The sequence below is a fragment of the Anastrepha obliqua genome, chromosome 5 (assembly GCF_027943255.1).
Source record: "Anastrepha obliqua isolate idAnaObli1 chromosome 5, idAnaObli1_1.0, whole genome shotgun sequence".
NCBI classification, from domain to species: Eukaryota; Metazoa; Arthropoda; class Insecta; order Diptera; family Tephritidae; genus Anastrepha; species Anastrepha obliqua.
In genome coordinates this window covers 76,775,356-76,797,189 of record NC_072896.1, presented here as the reverse complement: position 1 = coordinate 76,797,189, position 21,834 = coordinate 76,775,356, and the positions used below count along the sequence as shown (strand labels likewise).

Sequence of the window (21,834 nt, the reverse complement as noted above, 5' to 3'; positions counted from 1 at the left end):
TTGCTTCGCATCTACGTGGTAAGGTTTGGTTAGGTTAGGGGAAATGGGCACTCTTGCGAGGAGCCCACTTGGACAAAAGTTCAAAATTTTTCCGTTGTGATACCAGGTGAAGGGAGGAGAAAAGGAGAAGCGAAGGAACCAGACAGGTAGAAGAAAAGGAAGAAGGTGCTTTGGATTAAAGGATGACGACCAACAGTGGCGATTTCAAGCCACTGATGCATTTCACCAGATGTGTAATACTTAAACGCGTAATATTCACAGGTGTAGCAAAACCCAGATGTGTGGGTGGAGAACCAAGATATCTATGCCCTTGCCCGACGATTTTTAAACCATTGCTAAGAGGATAGTGCCGAGACGATTTTCACCTTCTGCACAAGGGCTGGAACGCAATCCCAAGCCCTACCACATGGACACCTAACGGACATTGTCCAGTAAGGATACGTAACAAGTTCGATAGCTACGGCTTTGTTAGCCTTAGAAGTTCCCTCGAGCGCCCCCAATCTACCTGTGAACAGAAGGATCTAGCGACTGTGCACATTTGCGCACTAGCCCAGCGCTCGCTGAGTTGACGCGAGGCCCATCTTTCCCGTTACTATTTTCCCGACTATTTTCTCGACTACTGTGGGAGAGGAACACGTTTTTCTCAACACAAGCCAGCCTCTTAAAATAAAGGTTGGTGAAAACAAAAAGAGGAAAGTAAAAAGGAAGATGCAAACTTTTTTTACTTCTCGTTATCACAAAACGAAAAGTGACTCCCTATTCGCAAACGATTGGCTTTAATGTGAACAACCACAACATCGCGAATTATTTTTTTTTTTGTAGTCTTAAAACTTACGGCTATTACGTTTATTCCATTTTTAGTTTCGAAATAGTATTGAGCCAGGCAAACTTCATCAAATAATGCCTGTTTCCTTATGAAATGGCGTATTGTGCGTGAATTATTATTATCACTATGAAATATGACAATTGTTGTTCACATACCCATTAAGCCAGAAACGTATGTTTGTCAAAGGTATGCATGTATTTAACTAGCCAGTTTTACGAAAATATGCATTTAAATTGATGTTGTACACTTGCTAAATATTTCGAAAATCCATGCTCTCCCTCTCTTAAGTGGCTATAAAATAGTCGGACTTATGCGGACATTTCAACGAACAGAACTTAAACAAAAACAGTTTTTTTTTTTTCTTTAGTGACTTTGTAACGCATGCCGGGTATTAGTCAATACGAAACGAACGTACGAATAAGCATCAAGAATAATTAAATTGGTGCCAGTTAGTGAAGAAAGTCTGAACATACAGACTCAGAAAAAATTATTCATACAAAATATAATTTTTCATTAAATTAACTATAAATAATAGGTGTAATAAAGAAATTCGTTTGAAACTAGCAAATATCCTGTCTGCAACTTATTACGCCTTACCCAACATCTACACTTTCTACTAAATGGGTCTGTAAAATTTTTGTTCTGACTTTGTCTAATCTAATAATTAACTAGAAACTTCAAATAGCAGCTGATGTTAAGACATTGAAGGCAAGACGGTTCCAAACGAGTGGGCGTTTTTTAGTCTCCGGGCATACCATTGCTGCGATGGCAGCTTTGATGATGCATTCGGCATTTTCAACCCACTCATCTGCCAAAAAAAGGCAAGAAATTTAGTAAGACAGATATGTTCTCACAGTGAAATTCACGATCTTTCTATTTTAAGAGAGCTTTTTTTATATAATCTATAGAAGGCGGACGCCGTAGCCGAATGGGTTGGTGATTGACTACCATTCGCGAGTGCGTAAGTTTGAATCTCCGTGCAAGACAACCAAAATGATAGAAAGTTTTTTCTAATAGCGGTCGCCTCTCGGCAGGCGGCAGGCAATGGCAAGCCTCTGATTGTATTTATGCCATGGAAAAGTTCCTCGTAAAAAATATCTGCCGCTCGGAGTCGACGTAAAGCTATAGGCCCATCCATTTGTGGGACAACATCAAGCGAACCCTACAAGTAGGTGTAAGAGTTCGGCCTAACACCCAAAAAGGATGTAAACGCCAATTATATGCACATATAAGTATAGATGTGGGCTGAAGGTGCACTACATTTTTCCCCCTTTTTCATTTTCTGCAAAAGTACAAGCAAATACGTTTTTTAAATTTATTGTAATGGAGAAAACAGGACGCACGAGACTGTGAACTGTAACCACTTGAATTCAAATGATTTGTTGATGTGAAACATAGGAGTTCTACGCATCAAAACATGCTCTCCTTTCCATTCGCCATTGAAAATTGTTGCTTCAATAATATTGGGAACCAGTTTTTTGTTATAGCATCTTCTTCTTCTTAATTGGCGCGATAACCGCTTACGCGATTTTGGCCGAGTTTAACAAAGCGCGCCAGTCGTTTCTTTCTCATGCTAACCGGCGCCAATTGGACACACCAAGTGAAGCCAAGTCCTTCTCCACCTGATCTTTCCAACGCAGAAGAGGCCTTCCTCTTCCTCTGCTACCACAAGCTGGTACCGCATCAAATACTTTCAAAGCCGGAGCGTTTGTATCCATTCGGACGACATGACCCAGCCAACGTAGCCGCTGGATCTTTATTCGCTGCGCTATGTCTATGTCGTCGTAAAGCTCATACAGCTCATCGCTCCATCGTCTGCGATATTCGCCGTTGCCAACGTGCAAAGGTCCAAAAATCTTACGCAGAATCTTTCTCTCGAACATTCCAAGCGTCGCTTCATCGGATGTTGTCATCGTCCAAGCTTCTGCGCCATACGTCAGGACGGGCATGATGAGAGTCTTGTAGAGTGTTAGTTTTGTTCGTCGAGAGAGGACTTTACTGCTCAGTTGCCTACTTAGTCCAAAGTAGCACTTGTTGGCAAGAGAGATTCTACGTTGGATTTCAAGGCTGACATTGTTATCGGTGTTAATGCTGGTTCCTAAATAAACGAAGTCTTTTACAACCTCGAAATTATAACTGTCTACAGTGACGTGGGTGCCGATACGCGAGTGCGCCGACTGTTTGTTTGAAGACAGGAGGTACTTCGTTTTGTCCTCGTTCACCACCAAACCCATTCGCTTTGCCTCTTTATCCAGTTTGGAGAAGGCAGAACTAACAGCGCGGTTGTTAAGGCCGATGATATCGATATCATCGGCATACGCCAACAATTGTACGCTCTTATAAAATATTGTGCCTGAGCGATTAAGTTCTGCGGCTCGTACGATGCTCTCCAACATCAGGTTAAAGAAGTCACACGACAGCGAGTCACCCTGTCTGAAACCTCGTTTGGTATCAAACGGCTCGGAGAGGTCCTTCCCAATTCTGACGGCGCTACTGGTGTTGAGCAACGTCATCTTACATAGCCGTATTAGTTTTGCGGGGATACCAAACTCAGACATAGCGGCATACAGGTAACTCCTTTCCGTACTGTCGAATGCAGCTTTGAAGTCCTTTCATGGGTCTTTTCCAAGATTTGGCGTATTGAGAATATTTGGTCGATGGTAGACTTTCCAGGTCTGAAGCCACACTGATAAGGTCCAATCAGTTGGTTGACGGTGGGCTTAAGCCTTTCACACAATACGCTCGCTAGAACCTTATAGGCGATATTTAGAAGACTAATCCCGCGGTAATTGGCACAAATTGCAGGGTCGCCCTTCTTATGGATTGGGCAGAGCACACTTAAATTCCAATCGGCAGGCATACTTTCATCCGACCATATTTTGCATAGGAGCTGATGCATGCACCTTACCAGCTCCTCGGCGCCATGTTTGAATAGCTCAGCCGGCAGTCCGTCGGCGCCCGCGGCTTTGTTGTTCTTTAGCCGTGATATTGCTATTCTCACCTCGTCATGGTCGGGTAACGGAACTACAATTCCGTCGTCATCGATTGGGGTATCGGGATCTTCACATTCTCTACGACATGCGCAGCTGTCACTGTTTAACAGGTTCGAGAAGTGTTCCCTCCATAATTTAAGATTGCTCTGTACGTCAGTCACCAGATCGCCGTCTTTGTTCTTACAGGAAAACGCCCCGGTCTTAAAACCTTCTGTAAGCCGCCGAACTTTCTGGTAGAATTTTCGGGCGTTGTTCCTGTTGGCCAGCATCTCAAGCTCCTCGCACTCACGTATTTCGGCCTCTCGTTTCTTCTGTCGGATAATACGTCTCTCTTCCTTTTTCAGCTCTCTGTAGCGATCCCACATGGCTCGCGTTATAGCATCTGCTTCCATTTTTTATATCTGTAGCGGAGAAAACTTCCTTCCGGGTAGGCTCAAAGTTCGGAAAAATTCAATGGGATCGTTAATGATTTCATCTAATTTTCTTTAAAGTACTTTTTATTTTATGAAAGTTGTGCAAAAAAAAGGTATTCTTCTGCATCAAGTAAAGTATTTTATTATGCAGATTTTTCATAAAAAGCGGAAGTGCATGAAAGAAGTGTTTTCCGTAAAATTTCTAACCTTTTTATATGCAAAAAGTATTCTATTTCTTTTAATCTAAAGTTGTATGTACTAAATCTCGATCGTATCGAGGCGCAATTTCACACCTTAAAATATAATTTTTATTTTAACATCTGAATTTTAATGGTAAATGTATTTCCCGCATTATATTTTAGGTACCGAATTCATCTTTCAAATTAAACTATGAACAGAATGTTTACAAATATCTATATTACTGCGCCACCTAGCGGGTATATTTTTTATTAAAAAAAATTATATTTTATATATAAGCCAAGTCGGACTATAAACGCGACATTTACAAATTTCTCCGCCTTACCTAACAATACCAAAATTTCATTGCAATCGGATAAACGGTATAGGGATGTATATCCGACTGACAAAGAAGCATTCATTTCTATGTAGTAAGTTGAATTTTCTTGTACATGCATATTTTTTAGTAAATTTGTTAATGTTTTTCAATAAGTGATCTCACACCCAATTTTTTATAAATGCAGTATTTTATAGTTTGTTGAAATATTTATTTGTTGAAAGATATAAATTGGAGAATTCAGAAAGTACTGCTGTGTGTGAATAATTTTTTTTACTACTGTATGTAGGTAAGCAACTATGAAAAACGATGCTTAAGATTTGTAAACACTATATTTGTTGGTTTTTTCTACACCAAGTATGTATGTTCACATGCAGCTAGTTACATATACAGATATTGCGCGCAAACAAAGAATGAGGCAGACACAAACGAAACTATATAAAAAGACTGGAAGAGGAGGGAAAAAATAAACACATAAGTAAACGCATAGGCGGATTTAGGGGGAACAGTTGGGGGTTCAAAGTTTGACAATTTGAAGAAAGCATATTGCCGCATTGAAACGCTCCTATATGGTTGTCTGTTTGACGTCTAATTAATCAGAATTTAATCGGAAGATGGCTAAAACAACTTTTCCAATGTTACGTAGATGAGTCAAATTGAAATGTTAGCTGATAATATGAAAGAAAAACACTAATTAGAAACAGGAAAAAGTGGTCGTTTCCCATCTATCAGACAATCTTTGGAAAAGTGAGAGCCGGTTAAAAAAAATGTTTTCTCATTTATTTTCAAGAAGGGATGCTGTTCAGAAGGCTAATCATATGATGCCTTTGCAGGTATTCAGTCACAAGACTCTAAATTTAAGATTTTTTGTGAAGTACTATTTTAAGACGATTCTGGCATTCAGTAGCTTTCAGTCACAAAAAGTTCAACAAATTTGGGTGTGAAAATCAATAGAGGCAGTCAGTTGATAGGATGTTTCAGTAAGAATGTATAGTATAAGTATAAAAGGATTGCCAGAAAGTTTATTAATCGAATCCTTGAAATAATTCTTTTGAAAAAACTTTTCAGTAGCATAACTGTTTATTAAAAATATAAGATATACGTACAATGTAACGCAAAATTAATCACCCTATCGTAAGTTTTATAATTTTTGCAAATGACGTTGTATGTCAATCAGTGTGATCCACTTCTGTCGAAAATTTCGGTCGATTAAACACAATTGCAACGGAACAGTTTTCAGCTGGCATTTCCTGGTTAGAATAAAATTAATTTTGTTGTGAAATCTTAAATCGTTGAGGCTCATTGTTACAAAAAAAAAAACAACTTATTTCAAATTATTGATATTTTGCGGCTTTTCTTGTTCAAATTGAAAAAAATTTTTCCTTGTTATTTTCCTGCTATTGCTTGTAAACTAACAAATTGTCATCAAGTGATCAGAAAAGCAACCCAGACTTTTCAATCCGTAAGAGAAAATATAAATGAATCTAATTATTTGACGCCATGAAAATAACCGAAGGCAAGAAATCTGTTCCCCGCTGCAATTTCATGATATTAAATGTGATCTAATTTTGACAGCGGGTACCAGTCAACCCGTTACCCGCAGTCCGCTGAAGAGATTACTTGCACAATTTTATTTTTCACCATAGTGATGACCAAACCTGGGAATCTATTATCCTTCTACAGAAGATAAACCAACTTATATTTATTTATATTCAGAAAAAATGTATTCAAGAAAACATTCAGTTCGGGGTTAAATCAACTAAAAAACAACAATCCCACTCTCCACATTTTCTTTCTGACCTGCTTGACAAAATATCAACTGTTTTTAAATATTCGAGACTAGAGACTGCTTGCTGAATAGCAGCTCATAAGCGAACTTTCACTTGGTGTTATGGTGACTTACCTTTTTTGTACTGGTATTTTGGACAGTTTTGGAGCAAAACACGAATCACTTTGTACGAGTTTCGACTGATTTTCGTGCCTTATAACAGATTACAAATTCACAAAAATAATGGTGTCCGCATATCATAGTTTAAACTTTAAAGGCTCAAAACCCCTTGTGCAGTGTATATTATTGGCAGAGATAAAGTCGAGTGCGATTGATGTAGTTTTAAAATTCACTTATTTATGGTTAATGTCATCGAATTTCGTCAGTATGAATTCCGGTTTCATAGGTATATACACAGTTGACAGAATATAGGAGGTCACACACATAAACCAATTATACCAGATCATGTAAGAAAGGGATCGTGTATTTGTAATCGTTTTTAGAAGAAACCCCGTGACGTCCATGATGAAAAGATTTTTAGAGGTGTGCTACGTAGCAGACCGTTACTCGGCTCTGAGTGAACATGACAGGATCAGCTGGTGCGCTAACGTCTCTTGGGCTGTGTTTACGAAAAAACATATACAAAAACAATACACCAATGATACTTGATTGTCGCCTAACAGCAGCTGATTGGAAGATAAGACTGTGTTAGTGATATACGGAAAGAAATCAACACAGTTTTCGCTCCTGTTGCTTTTTACCTATCTGAACAACGATTGATTGGACGAGTGTATGAATACGTGTTAATGATCGTGCCGAATCTCCCTAGTGACGTGACACCCGAAGTTCCCTTCATAATTTTCACTTTCACCATAGTTAAAGAGCAAACCTGGTAAATCTATCATCTTTGCGTCATCACTATATTGGTGATATATATGCGGTAAAGGCGGTAAAGGCGACAGATTTTCACAAAATTCATTATCGTTCTGTATGGCTCTTTCTTTTCTGACAATGTAATCAATAATTAAACTTAGCGATGATTGCCCAAGAAGTTTTTGGATGAAATACATATCGCAGAGCTTCAAAATCATATAAAAATAATCCGGATGAAATGAGGCCTTACAGTATACATATATATTTTTATGTTACTTTTTTTCTTATTAAGAATTGAAAAACCAAAAGCATCGAGATAATGAAATAACTTTTTTCATATTATGTGGTCTTGTATAGTTCGTTTATCGGTTGCACACATCGTGCTGTGAATTTAGCAGAATAAGTTGTTGAGCTGACGTTTTGAAGTTTTTCCACATTTGTTTACTTAACACGTTCACGCCGGCGCGTACCACCGGTGGCTCGCACAAGATTGCTTCATGGGACGGCGTGTACCACCAATGGTACTTTATTAAACGGTACCTATGAGATGAGATGCCATAAACGACTACCTTTATGAAAAAATTTCGTTTTATATAACCTGCAATCGCTTCCGATAGAGCGAAAAGATGTAAACGTTGCCGTCTGTGGGCGAAGACCATGAATAACAGCGCCGGCGGGAACGTGTTAAACAACTTCTTCGTTTTCTATTATTACACTAACCTAACCCAACTTTTTATTTTCTTTTTGATTCTTTCTTAAAGCTAATCTAAAAATAAGATGAAATCAATATCCAAATCACTATTTACATGTACAGGGTGGGCCATATAGCGTTTGCTTTTTGAACCACCTATTTTTTTGAGAATGGTAACACAAATGACATGTCAAATGTGTTCATAATTTATTTAAGGTTTGACATTTACGAAATCGGACGCTATACGCTTCCAAAGTGGTGAGTCTTCTTCTTCTTCCGCGGTTACAGTAAATGGCGAGCGTTACCGTGACATGCTCAACGAGTTTTTGTTTCCAAAAATTGAAGAGGATGACATGGACGACATTTGGTTTCAACAGGACGGTGCAATTTGTCACACTGCCAAAGTTACACTCGAACTTTTGGCTACCGTTTTTGAATTCCGATATCAATAGGCCGCCTCGGAGCTGTGATTTAAGCCCGTTGGACTATTTTTTGTGGGGAGCCGTTAAGGATAAATGCTTTGCGAACCATCCAGAGACGATTGATGCTTTAAAACACGAAATCGAAGTTGCCATTCATGAAATTGGAGCCCAAACAATCGAAAATGTGCTTAAAAATTGGGTTGACCGAATGGCCTACTGTAAAGCCAGTCGTGGCAGTCATTTGAACGATATTATTTTTCATTCATAAATGGCAATGTTTAATATTCAAAACAAAAAAAAGTTTGAAAAAATATTGATTTTTTTTTTTTCTATTCAAAAAGTAAATTTGACATGGCCCACTCTATATGTATATTTAAAGATTTAGGTTTTCTGATAGTTATATATTTATAAGTTATGGTCCAATTCAAAAAACGTTTCTGGTAAGCGACCGAAATTTTGATTTCTCTCAGGAAAAAATAAACTCCAAATTACAACTACTTTGGTATTTTTTTTGGAATTTTTTCGATTTTTCACCTAATCCCTAGCACAATTTACATTTGTTGTATTCAAATATTTCAGGGAAATTTAGGACTGAGATAGCATTTAAGTCACAAACAAATAAATAACGAGTAAGTATGAGTAAAAATACTTGCAGTTTTTGTTTTCTGAGCACTTTTTGTATTTCCTTAGTGTTGCAAAGCTTTCTTATTGATCATTTGCTTTCAGTAGCATCATTTAATTTTTCAATGCCTTCAACGTCATTTAAGTTTCGATCGCCCCGAATGGGGGAAACTTCATGAAATTCCTATTAGTTTGTATTTAGTCTAGCTTTCTAGCGTAGCGTAGGAGGAAAGTGTGAAACAACTCGAGCTGTTATTATTGCCGTTGCATACATTAATACAGCACGAATTACTTGTTATATAAGGAAAACTGCGTAACAGTGCATAAAAAATTATAAAAATTACCGTGATTTTTTAGCAACTGCAAAATTGTATATTATATATATTTAATAAGCTTTCTTAAAAACTGTGGAATCGGAATGAAAAGTTTGTGATTTTTTCTTAATTTTTGTATAAAATTTGTATACAGTTCTTCTTAGACAATGTTATATATTATATATATGTTTTCCATTAACTTCTTGTATAGCATGGGGCGTCAACAACTCCAAATCGCCAGTGAGTACGGTGGTGCGCTATAACCCTCAGTTCGCTCCATGATAAGTGAAGAGTTGCCATTTCGGATTCGGTAGATCTTCGCCAGGTTGTACGAGGTTTTCCAACTGTTGGAACGGGTTCCACTTTAACACTTCCACTAGCCACGTTGTTTTCGTTTCTTCGAAGTGCGACCCAATCCATTGCCATTTCCTTCTCCGCAATTCACAGGCAATATCGACCTGATTGGTAATTCTCGGAGTTATTTCACGTGGCTAGAAAATTCATAGTATGCGTCGAATGCAGCGGTTGATGAAAATTTGAAGGCGTTTTGTGATTGTCATTGTAATCTTCCAAATAGTGTATCCGTATAGATACACAGATTTAACGCACGCTTTGAATATTTTCAGTTTGGCGTCAGCACCCTTCGAAATACAGAGCAAATAACAAAACAAACAAAAGTAGGAGAATGGCTTGGTAGTATTGTGATTTGTGAGATTTAAGTTAAACAACCTAATGAAAACGAAGTGTCGTGTGCTAAATTACGAAGCCATAAATTAATATAAAGTCTCCAAATGCAGTTTTTTGTGTTTTATGCGGAGGACGCCGCGGCAAGAAAATATGTGTGCGTGCGTATAATTTCTTGTGTTTGGTTGTTTCCATTGCTTTCACCCACTCTTCTTCTTCACAAACAAGTAATTCCTTTCCCTTCCTTTTGCTTGTCTATGCATGGGCTCTTGCGACACGGCGATTTCGGAAGGCGCAATCGTGTATTATATCATTCTTGGACGCTTATGTTGTTGTTCTGCCATAGAGGCGCGAGAATACCAAATGCAGACTTCACTTTTCATACTCTTTGTTCAACAGCTGTGTCAGAGCCTGCACTTGCGTCGACAATACTCCCAAAAAATTCTCCACGCTCTCGAACTGCTGCCGATCGACTTTAGTTTTATTGACGTTGATTTTAAGACCATTCGAACGAAGACAATGAGCTGTACTTTAATGCAAAAATAAGCAGCATTCGAAAAAAAGGGGAAAAACATAGTCAAAATTTTTAAAAATGTTGATGGGCTATCGTTTTGTCGTTGGGGTCGTTTGAAAAGTTCGTGTAAAATTAAAAACTACTTAATAATTTGGAGTAAAACTTTTTTATTTTTCACTATAGTCTCGTTTTAGGCTTATACACTTCGTCCAACGCTGTTCTAGTTTGTTGATCCCTTCCGAATAATAGGATTTGTCCAAGTTTGCAAAATAGCCATTCGTTTCGGCCATCACCTTCTCATTTGAAGAAAACCTTTTGGCAAAACTTTCCTTTACTACCACGATATATTTGAATGGGGGGCGGAGGGGGAGGGGGCGTGGCACCACCCACCACGCCCATTAGAAAGAGCAAGGTCACACCATTATAACTGTGAAAGTCCCAACCTCCTAGGGTCTATATAGAACCCCCAGGAGAAGTTTAAAAATTAGGTTTTTTCCGACCACATTGCAGTTTGTACTGAAATACAGTTGAAGAGAAGAGAATACAGCAGTCGACAACCCAGCAAGCATTTAACTTAGGTTTTATAATTCATAGCACTTATGAAAATGTTGTTTTATCGTAAAAGTTATGAGTGCCGATGGCGAAAATTTAGGCGATTTTTATTCCAAATTTTCAGCATTTGTAGAAATATTTGTTTTTGTAAAATATATGTATATTTGAAAGCAAAAAAGCGCCGCAGGCGAAAATTTGGACTAAAAATCGCGCGATTTTTATTCCAAATTTTCAGTATTTGTAAAAATATTTGTTTTTGTTATATATGTATATTTGAAAGCAAAAAAGCGCCGCAGGCGAAAATTTGGACTAAAAATCGCGCGATTTTTATTCCAAATTTTCAGTATTTGTAAAAATATTTGTTTTTGTAAAATATATGTATATTTGAAAGCAAAAAAGCGCCGCAGGAGAAAATTTGGACTAAAAATCGCGCGATTTTTATTCCAAATTTTCAGCATTTGTAGAAATATTTGTTTTTGTTATGTATATTTGAAATCAAAAAAGCGCCCCTATAAATAATAAAAATAATAATATAAGAGTTATTCCCTTTAGGTTGACTGGGTTTTTCTCATTTCGCTTTGTTCTTCTCTCTCTCATCGTTTGTTTGACAGTTCGCCCCTCACATTTATTCTGCACGGCATTACAAACGTTTAGAAGAACATTTGTAATAATAAAATTCTAATAGAATTTGTAGTATTATTTAGTGAAAATAACTTTAAATCAAATCTTCAATTAATAAAGAGTGTTTATAAGTGAATTCGTTACTTTTCTGTGTTTGTATTTAAGTGAAATAAGCGTCTGTAATAGGGCATTTTTTCAAGCTTATGCAAAAAAGGTGCATTTTTAACGTTAAATATTGCTATTAATTCTTAATTTTAATTTATAAAAAGTAATATAAATCAAAAGGCTGATATAGTGACTACATTTGCGTGTTATAATTTTTAAATTCGGTCCACGCATTTAGACATTATAAGCAAATATATCGTGGTAGAAAAGGAAAGCTCAGCCAACCTTTTTCCCGCCAGTTATTTCTTCGAATTGGGGGACAAATAGTAGTCCGAGTGATCCGAAGGAGCTAAGTCTGGAGAATAGCGGAGGCATGTGAAATTATTTGGAACTCTATTTTCATTGATTCCAAAACTGCGGATGCGTAAGCTGATGCATTGTCGTGGTGGAAGAGGAAAACCACTCGACTTCTTTGATTCAAACGAATGCCAAACGCAAAGAAATGGATTGATCTGGCTGAAACTTTGTGTTTTTTCTTCCATGAGATACTACTAACTAAACATAACTTCGATATGCGCCATCTCTTTGACTTTGCACGGACTTTTCAAACGATTCTCGTAACAATTTCACATAACTTATGTAAAACTACGCGACATCTAGGAAAAAACCTGTAATTTAGTAACAGTTAGAATAATATTTGTACTAAATTTCAAGATTTAACGTATTTATGTATGTATGTATGTAAGTTGCGCAAATGTAGTGCATTTACATATGTAAACAGTGCCAGCTTATATAGTTAAACATTGGAGCCAAGGCGAAGGTTGGCCTGCGTATACATATATTTATTTATGTATGTACAGTTTGCACTATTCTTGTGCTTGCAAGTGTATCCCGTATGTCAACAAAAACTGTCAATCGAGAATTGATTTATTTTATCCTAAAACAAAATATTTTCAGAAACGAGCTAGCCAAAAAAACAAATTAAACAAGATTCCGCCGCCCGCCCCCCTTAGCCATTTTCTGTATCAGCCACTGAGCACAAATATTACAAATACATTGTCAATACAATAATTTACAGCAACAATCATGTACGCATCAAATTCAAAACAACAAAAAGGCAAAAATCCAAAACGCATACAAATCTCAACAACAATACAAAACAACAACAGCAAAAGTAATATCAACTTACTAAAAACAAGTCAAAATATAAGGAAAATACAACACAGTTCGAAGAAGTGCTTAAACAAGGTTTGAACACAAACTCAAAAAACAAACAAAAAACAATAATAATAAAAAAATCAAAAACAAAACAACAAGAAAATCAACAAAACACAGTGCTTCACATGCCATACATATCTGTGATTTTGTGCTAACCGCTAACCATTCGCAATCGAACGGTTGCCGTGAGCGGTTGGGGTTTTTTGAACATTCGATCTTGAATTTAAAGTGAGTTGGGATTTTACAATTAATTCGAGTGTTTTAAAGTGCAGCGAAAATTATAAAGTGCATCCATATACATATATATATATATATACATATATATACACATAGTGAAATATTTATTTACTTAGTTGATTAGTATCACTGCATAGGCATACAGATGTATATGCAATTTTTAGACCTGTTGATATTTGTGCAGGAAACCGGAGAGTGATAGCGATGGACCTACATACATATGTACATAATAGCCGCACTTGGATGCTTGCAAGCGCGCATAATTAATTTAATTCGAATATAAAATAGACGTGCGCATGAGTTTACAGAAATATTTATTTTAAAGTGACATTTGCTGTTGTTCAATTGATTAGAAACTTTAAGAGTCTAACGCTGCAAGCGGATATTCGCATACATATGTACATCCCTACATATGTGTATGGTATATGTATTACCGGCAAGCTGGCAATATGCAGATTCAATTTATTAAATAAATTTTGCAAATGTAGAGATTAATTTTAAAAATAGGCACAATAGCCAGGCTGTTGAAAAATTATGAATTGCAAAAAAATACTTTATGTTTTATTTCTTATTTATTTATTTATTTAGCTTTTGCACAAGAGTAATAATTTATATCTAATTCGCACAGCAAGCAAAATACATAAAAATTTTCAGCTTCGGTAGATTTTATAGTGGAAAAAGCCTATTTATCTTTATTAGGGCTGTCTTTCCTTTATATTTAATAACTTAATATTTTTGTATTTTTATAATTTTTTCTTTATTTTTTGATATAACGGTTTTTTATAACAGTGCAATAAAAGCGAAACAGATGTGCCAATAATTAGGCATGCAAAAAGATTCAAATCGATGAGTGGAATCAATTTGGTCGTGTCTTTCCATTTATTCGTTTGCCCGTTCGGGTCATAAATCAAGTAAAAGCTAAGATATATCAATACATGTATGTACACTTGTCAAAATAATATCACCAAGTTTTAAATAATTTTTTTAAATTTAATTTTTTATAATAGTGCAACTCAAGTAAAAACTGCATTTTTTGTATGTACACTTGTGCTTAAAATAATTTTTATTTTTTTTTTTTTAGTTTTAATAAAAGTGTAATCAAATCATTCAACTCAAGGCTCCAAATTTATGCAAAATTAACAAAAAAATTACCAATTACAAAAAAAAAAATGTAATAAAAAATTTAAATTAAAAGTAAAAAAAAAACTGTACATGATATTTAGAAAACGTCATAGCATGCAATTGTATATCTCATTTAATTGTAGTAAAATAAAGAATAAGTGTGAGTCGCTCCAAAATCACGCTGTTTTAAAAAACAAAAATTGTTGTGCACCATGTACAGAGTTTTCTTCCATAAAGCACATCTTCGGAAGTAAATGCCTAACATCTCAATATGAAAAAATTATCAAAAACCAACGAGTATTTTAAGCCAGCTGAAACTTGCACTTTGTTTTACACTTTTTGCTTTTTTTAGCTGCATGCGAACTATTGATATCGATAACTATGGTTTGACAGCTGTGAATAGCAAACTGTGTCGACATTTCTCTTCAGTAAGGTTAGGCAAGTCATTTCGAATCTTTTAACGGCTCAATTACGAATCCAAATTGTAAAAATTTTATTTAAAAAAAAAACAGAAATAAATCTGTGCGAAAAGTTTATAAAGCACTGGCGACATCATCGGTCTTAAATTCTACCGTTACGGTAAATGGCGAGCGCTATCGATCTATGCTGGCTGAATTTTTGACAAATTCCTACCAACAATATTTCAGTTTTGTATCATCAAGCTCTTAAAAAACACCCGATACAATCATATTTGACACTTGTGAACTAGACAGCTGCAGTACACAAACAGATAAGCATTTTTCCTTAATTTTTTCTTTATTTATTAAAAAAGTTAGTCAAAAAGAGAAACAAAAAAAATTAGATGATTAATTTTCCGCCGACTTTTACTAATAGTAAATGGGCTAAAATAACTGCGCACCTAGTATTTTTCTAAATATTGTGAATAAAAAGTTTAAATAAAAGTGAAGATTTTAAATATTGTATACTAAAATAAATATTTAATAAAATTGAAAAGTATATATATTTTTTTTTAGTTTGTTGTGAAATTTGTACAAAGTTGGTAATTTGGGTTGAATTATGTTTGCTGTAGAATGCGCTATACTTTTATAAAACTAAAAAAAAAAAGTAATTAAAAAATATTTAAACTTGGTAGTTCGTCGGGCTGCTATTATTTTGAGCACAAGTGTATACATATTTATCTTGACGCATATTGCTCTTTAAAATGAAAGAAATAGGTTAATAGCCAGGATCATATAATACTTACAGTAAAGGGACCAAATTTGTTCAAATAAGATACGATCACTTAAAAGTTAGATCATTTGAAAATTTTGAACTCTTTTTTTTTCTAGCTTAAAACATTTTTATATGTAAATATGTATGTTTCTCAAAACCATTGTTTCAAACACAATTAAATTGTTTGTGCGCATATGTACTCTTCTTCGTCTTCTAAATCTTTTGTTATAGGTTTGCACCTGTTTTTCTTCAAACAATTTGCAGTTAAAAGCTCAATTTTTTTTTTAAATCAAATTTAATTTAAAATTCAAACTTTCCGTTAGCTAATACAATCACTCGACTAAATCATTTCCAAGCAAAAATTTAATGTATGAATTTTTTTTAAAATCTTTAAATAAAAATCTCGTGCAAATAAGGTCACCCTTTATGTAGTACATATGTATATATGGGAATATGTAACTGTGTATGTGTATAAGCTGTATATTTCGCTCACTACTTATAGTTGCGTATTCGTATATGGACAGTCCGGATTAAAAAATTAAAAATAAACAGAAAAAGTGCATAAGTAATAAACATAAAAGGAAAGTAAAAATCGAAAGATAACAAGATGTCGCGACGGTTATGTACAGCCGCGCTTGTACTTATACAAATCGTGGCTTTGGTGCATGCAGCCGGGTGAGTACTATTTATTACCTTGAATATGTATGTATGTTTGTAAACGGATGCCTATTTATTAGCTTTATTTCTGTGGTACACATTAAGCTCTGTATCCAGATCAAATACTAAATTATTATTTTGTGTTTTGGCAGCACTCCTCAAAAATACAGAAAAATTAATCTAAATAAACCGACAAATTATAGCGATCGGTTGGTATTGAGCCGAGCTAACTTTTTTCAAGACATTGTAAAAAAATAATTCCTGCTTTGAAGTCTAAAATCTTTAAAAAATTAAAACCGGGTAGTTGCAAAAATGTTTAAGGGGTTCCGATGGTCTTGATCTCGAAAATGAAGGCTACTTCAGGAATTTTTTTACAATAAAAAATGAAAAACGATATTTAAACTTGTATTAACTTCTTTTACATACAAAAATGAAAAAAAGTATTTATTTTGTAATTGTAATAATTTTAAAAATGGCGCTGAAGTTGACCCTCCCGCAAAATTGGACCCGGACGTTATTGTCCTTTCCTTCCCTTATATTTCCCTTCTCCTATATTTTCCCTTGTTTCTTTCCTTAATTTTTAGCTCAACCTACTCTAAGATTTATGTTGAGTACTTTTTGTTTCATTCGTGCCATAAATTGTCAATTGGATTTGAATTCTGAGAGTTCCCTGGCCAATACAGTCGTTTTATTCGAAAGTTATACAAACATTTATTGCAGTTGTAAGCAAAGTAGAATAGAATATGTTAGAGTAGTAGATTTCATTTTTAATTCAAATTTTGGAATACTAACATTGGGCAGGGCCATTTTGATAGATGGCACGAGTGGATCCTTTATAATATCGACATACTTTCAGTCGTTCTTAATGCCATACGCCCTTTATGGTAAGAAAAAATGCGCGCTTTTAGTTCCGACTTTCTCGTGACAGAGAAAATTGTAAGTAAGGAAGATTCTTCTTCTTAATTGGAGCGAAAACCGCTTACAAAATTTTGACCGAGTTTAACAAGGCACGCGCTTTTTTCTCGTGCTAACCGACGCCAGTTGAACACACCAAGGGAAGCCAAGTCCTCCTCCACCTGATCTTTCTAACGCAGAGGAGGCCTTTCTCTCCCTCTGCCACCACCAGCTGGTACTGCATCGAATACTTTCAGAGCCGGAGCGTTTGTATCTTTTCGGACGACATGACCCAGCCAGCGTAGCCGCTGAATCTTTATTGGCTGCGCTATGTCTATGTCGCCTGCGATATTTGCCGTTGCCAACGTTTGCCAAAAATTTTCCACAGAATCTTTCTCTCGAACACTCCATGCGTCGCTTCATCGGATGTTGTCATCGTCCAAGCTTTTGCGCCATACGTTAGGACGGGCATGATGAGAGTGTACAGTGTTAGTTTTCTTCGTCGAGAGAGGACTTTACTTCTCAGTTGCCCACTTAGTCCAAGGAAGATCTTTTGGCAAGATATAGCTTTGGTCTGATAATAAACTTGTCACAGTTCAGTACTTTCTGTATAGATAATCAGCTTCATTGGAAAAGAGAGAGATTACTTTGGAAGCATTGGAGCAGGATTTGTCCAAGCACAGCATCTATAAAGTTAGAAAAAATGGTAGGATTTCTGTTACTTCAATATTGATGTTGTTGCAATAGCATAAGATATTCAGCATACATTTATAGGGAGTGCTGCTGAAGTGACAGTCTGTCAGTTGTCATTTTTGACATTGGGCTTCCAGTGCTTGGTGCATCTTTAACATCAAAACTATGGGAACGATATCGACAATACGAAATTGCACATGATTGGCTGTTCCCTAGAATGATAGATTACAAGGTTTGGCTATTAGATGCAAAATTGTGAGAGTAATTTTGGCTGCTACGTCATAGGGGCCTTAACAACACAATTGAATTCGCTTATTTCACATACACGACCAACACATCCCTAGTTTTTGGTGACCCCTATTATACACGAGCCCCTGTTATATCGTTTATTGCGTTAGCAAACCAGCTGATTCCTTCAAATTCGCTGAGAGCCGATTTGATGCTGGCCACACCTTTGCATTCTGTACATCGTGGGCTGTTCCACTATCAGAACTCTCAACACTATTCATATTTTTAATCGCCTGGCTTACGTTATCGGCTTTACGAGGAAAACTACAATTTATGGCTGATTCTATTTTCTCTTTGCTGGTGTCCATCTGTGGTAATTAGCACTGAGTCAAACAATCACAAAACTGTTCCAAAAGTAGTTTTAGTACGAAATCTAATAATTTCAGTGCTTTCTAGTGTAACCCGATCGCATTTATACAACGCGAGTTATAGATTACTAAAGCCACCACTCACCTTCTTTTGCGCCTGCAACATTTTTTTTGCGCCTGCATCATTTAATGGTTTTGTATCAACACTTCTCCCACTTTTTTGAATACATTTTATTTTGCTAGAATTTCGGACGCCCCACAGGTTAATCATTCGACTTAAGTTTTCGCGGAATTTTGTAATTACCTAACGGGCAAACCAATAATACATATATTTCTATGTATGTATACATATATATTTACACTCAAATGTGCTTTTATATGGCATTGAATACTCACATTGTGTTTCATATTCGTTTTTTACAAAAAATACGTACCATTGATAAACGAATATCTCATCAGCGCTAATTAAAATTCAAATATACAGCCACTGGAAGAAAACTGCAAAGTAAATTATATAAATACATACATAAATATAAATTGGAAAAAGTGGTCATAAATATGCATAAATGAGTTGGAGTGAGCTTGGCAGGCACTTATTGCATGATGGCTGTAAAACAAGTCACAACTCAAAATTGCAAAAAAAATTAGTACCCACTTTTCTGGGCTATAAAATACTTTGCACGAAGTGATGTAACTTACAGTGAAATGTCCAATTTGCCGTTATAAAAACAGTTAGCAGTTAGCTAAGCAGTCACCTCAGAACATAAGCCAATGATCGAAAACTAGAAATTTGATACCTACTTAGAACATTAAAAATTAGTCATAACATTAATTTCTTCTTAGAAGAGTTGACAAATTTTATGATCAAAAAGATGCTATAACGGTGGAGGAGAGGAACCACACATGTAAAAGCGCAGAGTGTCAATAGAAAGCTGGTACTTGTCGGCCGATAGCTAATACTCGTGACTGATAACACCTCAGGCTTATTAATGAGTGAACAGAGACCGTAAATTTACGTTCTCTGGAGTGAGTGGCAAATGTTCGAATGTCAACACCGTGTAAATAGGGCAGCTGAGGAATATCTGCAATTTCTCATTGTCATAACGTTCGAATAACTGATCATATATAATATGTACCTATGTATGTATTTATCAAATTTATCTACATAATTGCATAGTTAACCAGGGGAACCCTTACCCACACTTGGCATAGAAAAAATCACCAGCCAATTCCACTAACAATACGCCTGCGCCCTGGTGCTCATATAAACATGATAACGAACTACTCAGATGCGGCCGACAGGGAAGTCTCTCATTCCCGAACCAATTTCGATGCCTCATCAATGAGCGCTGGTTTTTGATTATCGCATCGCTTGGGCGTCACAGTAAATTTGTTATTTCTGTAAAAGTTTTACATATTTTCTAGAGGAACCGAATTTAACATAGCGTTAAACGCTATACGTTAGCCCTTAAAAATGTTGGCCTTCTGCTGGTACTAAACTAAAATTTACAACGTACTCTTTCCGCATAATATTTTCCAGTAAAAAAAAAACTACAACTACACAATCTTACACTTTTCTATTTTCTTTCATCAAAAACCAAAAAAAAGTTCGAATAGTTCCCAGAATATGCTAATTACAAGCGCTCGTTAATAATATTTCCTACATGATTTACATATTAGTGACGTCACCCAATGACAGTGAGAGAAAAACATGAAATGAAATCAAAAAACCATTATTATGATTTGTGCGCCGGGAATTCCCTTTCACAATCGCAAAGTAGGCACGTAGCTACCACCTAGTTGACATAAGCATACATACACATATCTATATATAGGTAGATATATATGCAAGTGCCCCGTAGAAAAAATTTATATTAGCAATTAAAAGTTGTGGTGCGGATTTCATTGGTCAGCTATAGGTACATCGAAAAATAGCAGGCATTTTCGCGACAATAATGGAAGCTCTTAATTAGTAGAGAAATGAAAGTTGTACACAGTTTGACCAAAAGCCGCGCCCATAGTCCATATAAGGTATTCCATTTTAAAGGGCTGTGAAAAGACGAACCTAGAGGTTGTTTTAAAATAAAACATATACGAATTTAGATTCTTTCAGGCTTCACTACTTTTATTCAAAATACGACTCCTAAAAATTATATTTGAAAATTTACATCATTTAAATATCTCCCATGAGCGTGTCTACAGGTATAATCTGCCAAACAGTGGATTCATGAATTCCTGATCATTGGAAAAGTCGAGGTATCGGATATCAGCATCAATGAAAGTTCTTCTTCATTTTCTACAGAACATACAGTTTCAGTTTTGGGTCGGGCAGTTATATTTCTATCCTCAACAGAACCAATTTCTTGAAATTTTTTCACCAGTCTTTGAATTTTCGACTTTTTCGGACGATTATTTCCAACAAAAAAGAAAGAATTTTGCGATAAGACGTTCTTAATGATCGATTATGTTCATAAGAGACCATGTTCAAACGCCAATTATGTGGTGCATAGTGCCAAAGTTAATGATTTCCACTTATTTCTATCGTTTGCGTTTTACCTCAATTGAGTCCCGGTAAAATCGTCGAGTTATTTCGATATGCAGGTCTATGCCCTTGTGGGTTCCACACCAAAGCCATCCTTGGTATTTCTTGGGTTGGTTTTCTGAGGGTGTGTCCAATACATGCCCCCTTCCTCTTGCCGATTTCGACGTCAATTGTAACATGGTTTTATCTTATGTGCAATTGTAGAGAGTAGCCATTTAAAATCGTAGAGTTTCTGTCATTTCCATGTTTCATGCTGCTGTTACTTTGGGATTACGGGTCACATAAGTAACTAAAAAAGATATATATATGGGCACACAAGCTGTATTCCATAAAATAGAATTTTCCAAAATAAGCACAACAAATCAATGAGATTAAATGAAGATTTTAGAATAACTGCGATGAATTCTTTCAATTAATGGACTATGGTTAAGTTCGTGCGGTTTTTTTTCGAAATTTGAAACTTTATTGACGTAAAATGGTTACAAATTTAATATTCAAAGTATTGTCCATCGCTTGCTACTACTTTTTCCCATCTTTCTGGCAATTCACGGATTCCCTTTGTGAAAAATTCGGTCGGTTTTGCCGCAATCCACGAATCGATCCATTTTTTGACTTCATCGTAATTACGGAAGTGCTGGTCAGCCAGGCCATGTTGCATCGATCGGAAGAGATAGTAATCGGATGGCGCAAGGTCTGGACTATACGGCGGGTGGGGTAGGACATCCCATTTGAGCGTTTCTAAGTATGTTTTGACCACTTGTGCAACATGTGGCCGAGCATTGTCATGTTGC

General features: G+C 35.9%; 1 protein-coding gene across 11 annotated transcripts in view; it reads left to right on the top strand.

The window, feature by feature from the left end:
• Positions 1–13,236: 13,236 nt before the first annotated feature.
• The window catches only part of LOC129248345 (thioester-containing protein 1 allele R1), a 60,025-nt gene continuing 51,427 nt past the window's right edge, over positions 13,237–21,834 (top strand). For 10 of the 11 annotated variants that reach the window (XM_054887863.1, XM_054887860.1, XM_054887862.1 and 7 more), the window contains exons 1-2: positions 13,237–13,357; positions 16,164–16,336. In XM_054887863.1, coding sequence (XP_054743838.1) covers positions 16,269–16,336 — 68 coding nt within the window. In that variant the 5' untranslated portion in view covers positions 13,237–13,357; positions 16,164–16,268. Of the gene's footprint in view, positions 13,358–16,144; positions 16,337–21,834 lie in introns of those variants that run through there. The other variant, XM_054887855.1, reaches the window with a different exon arrangement.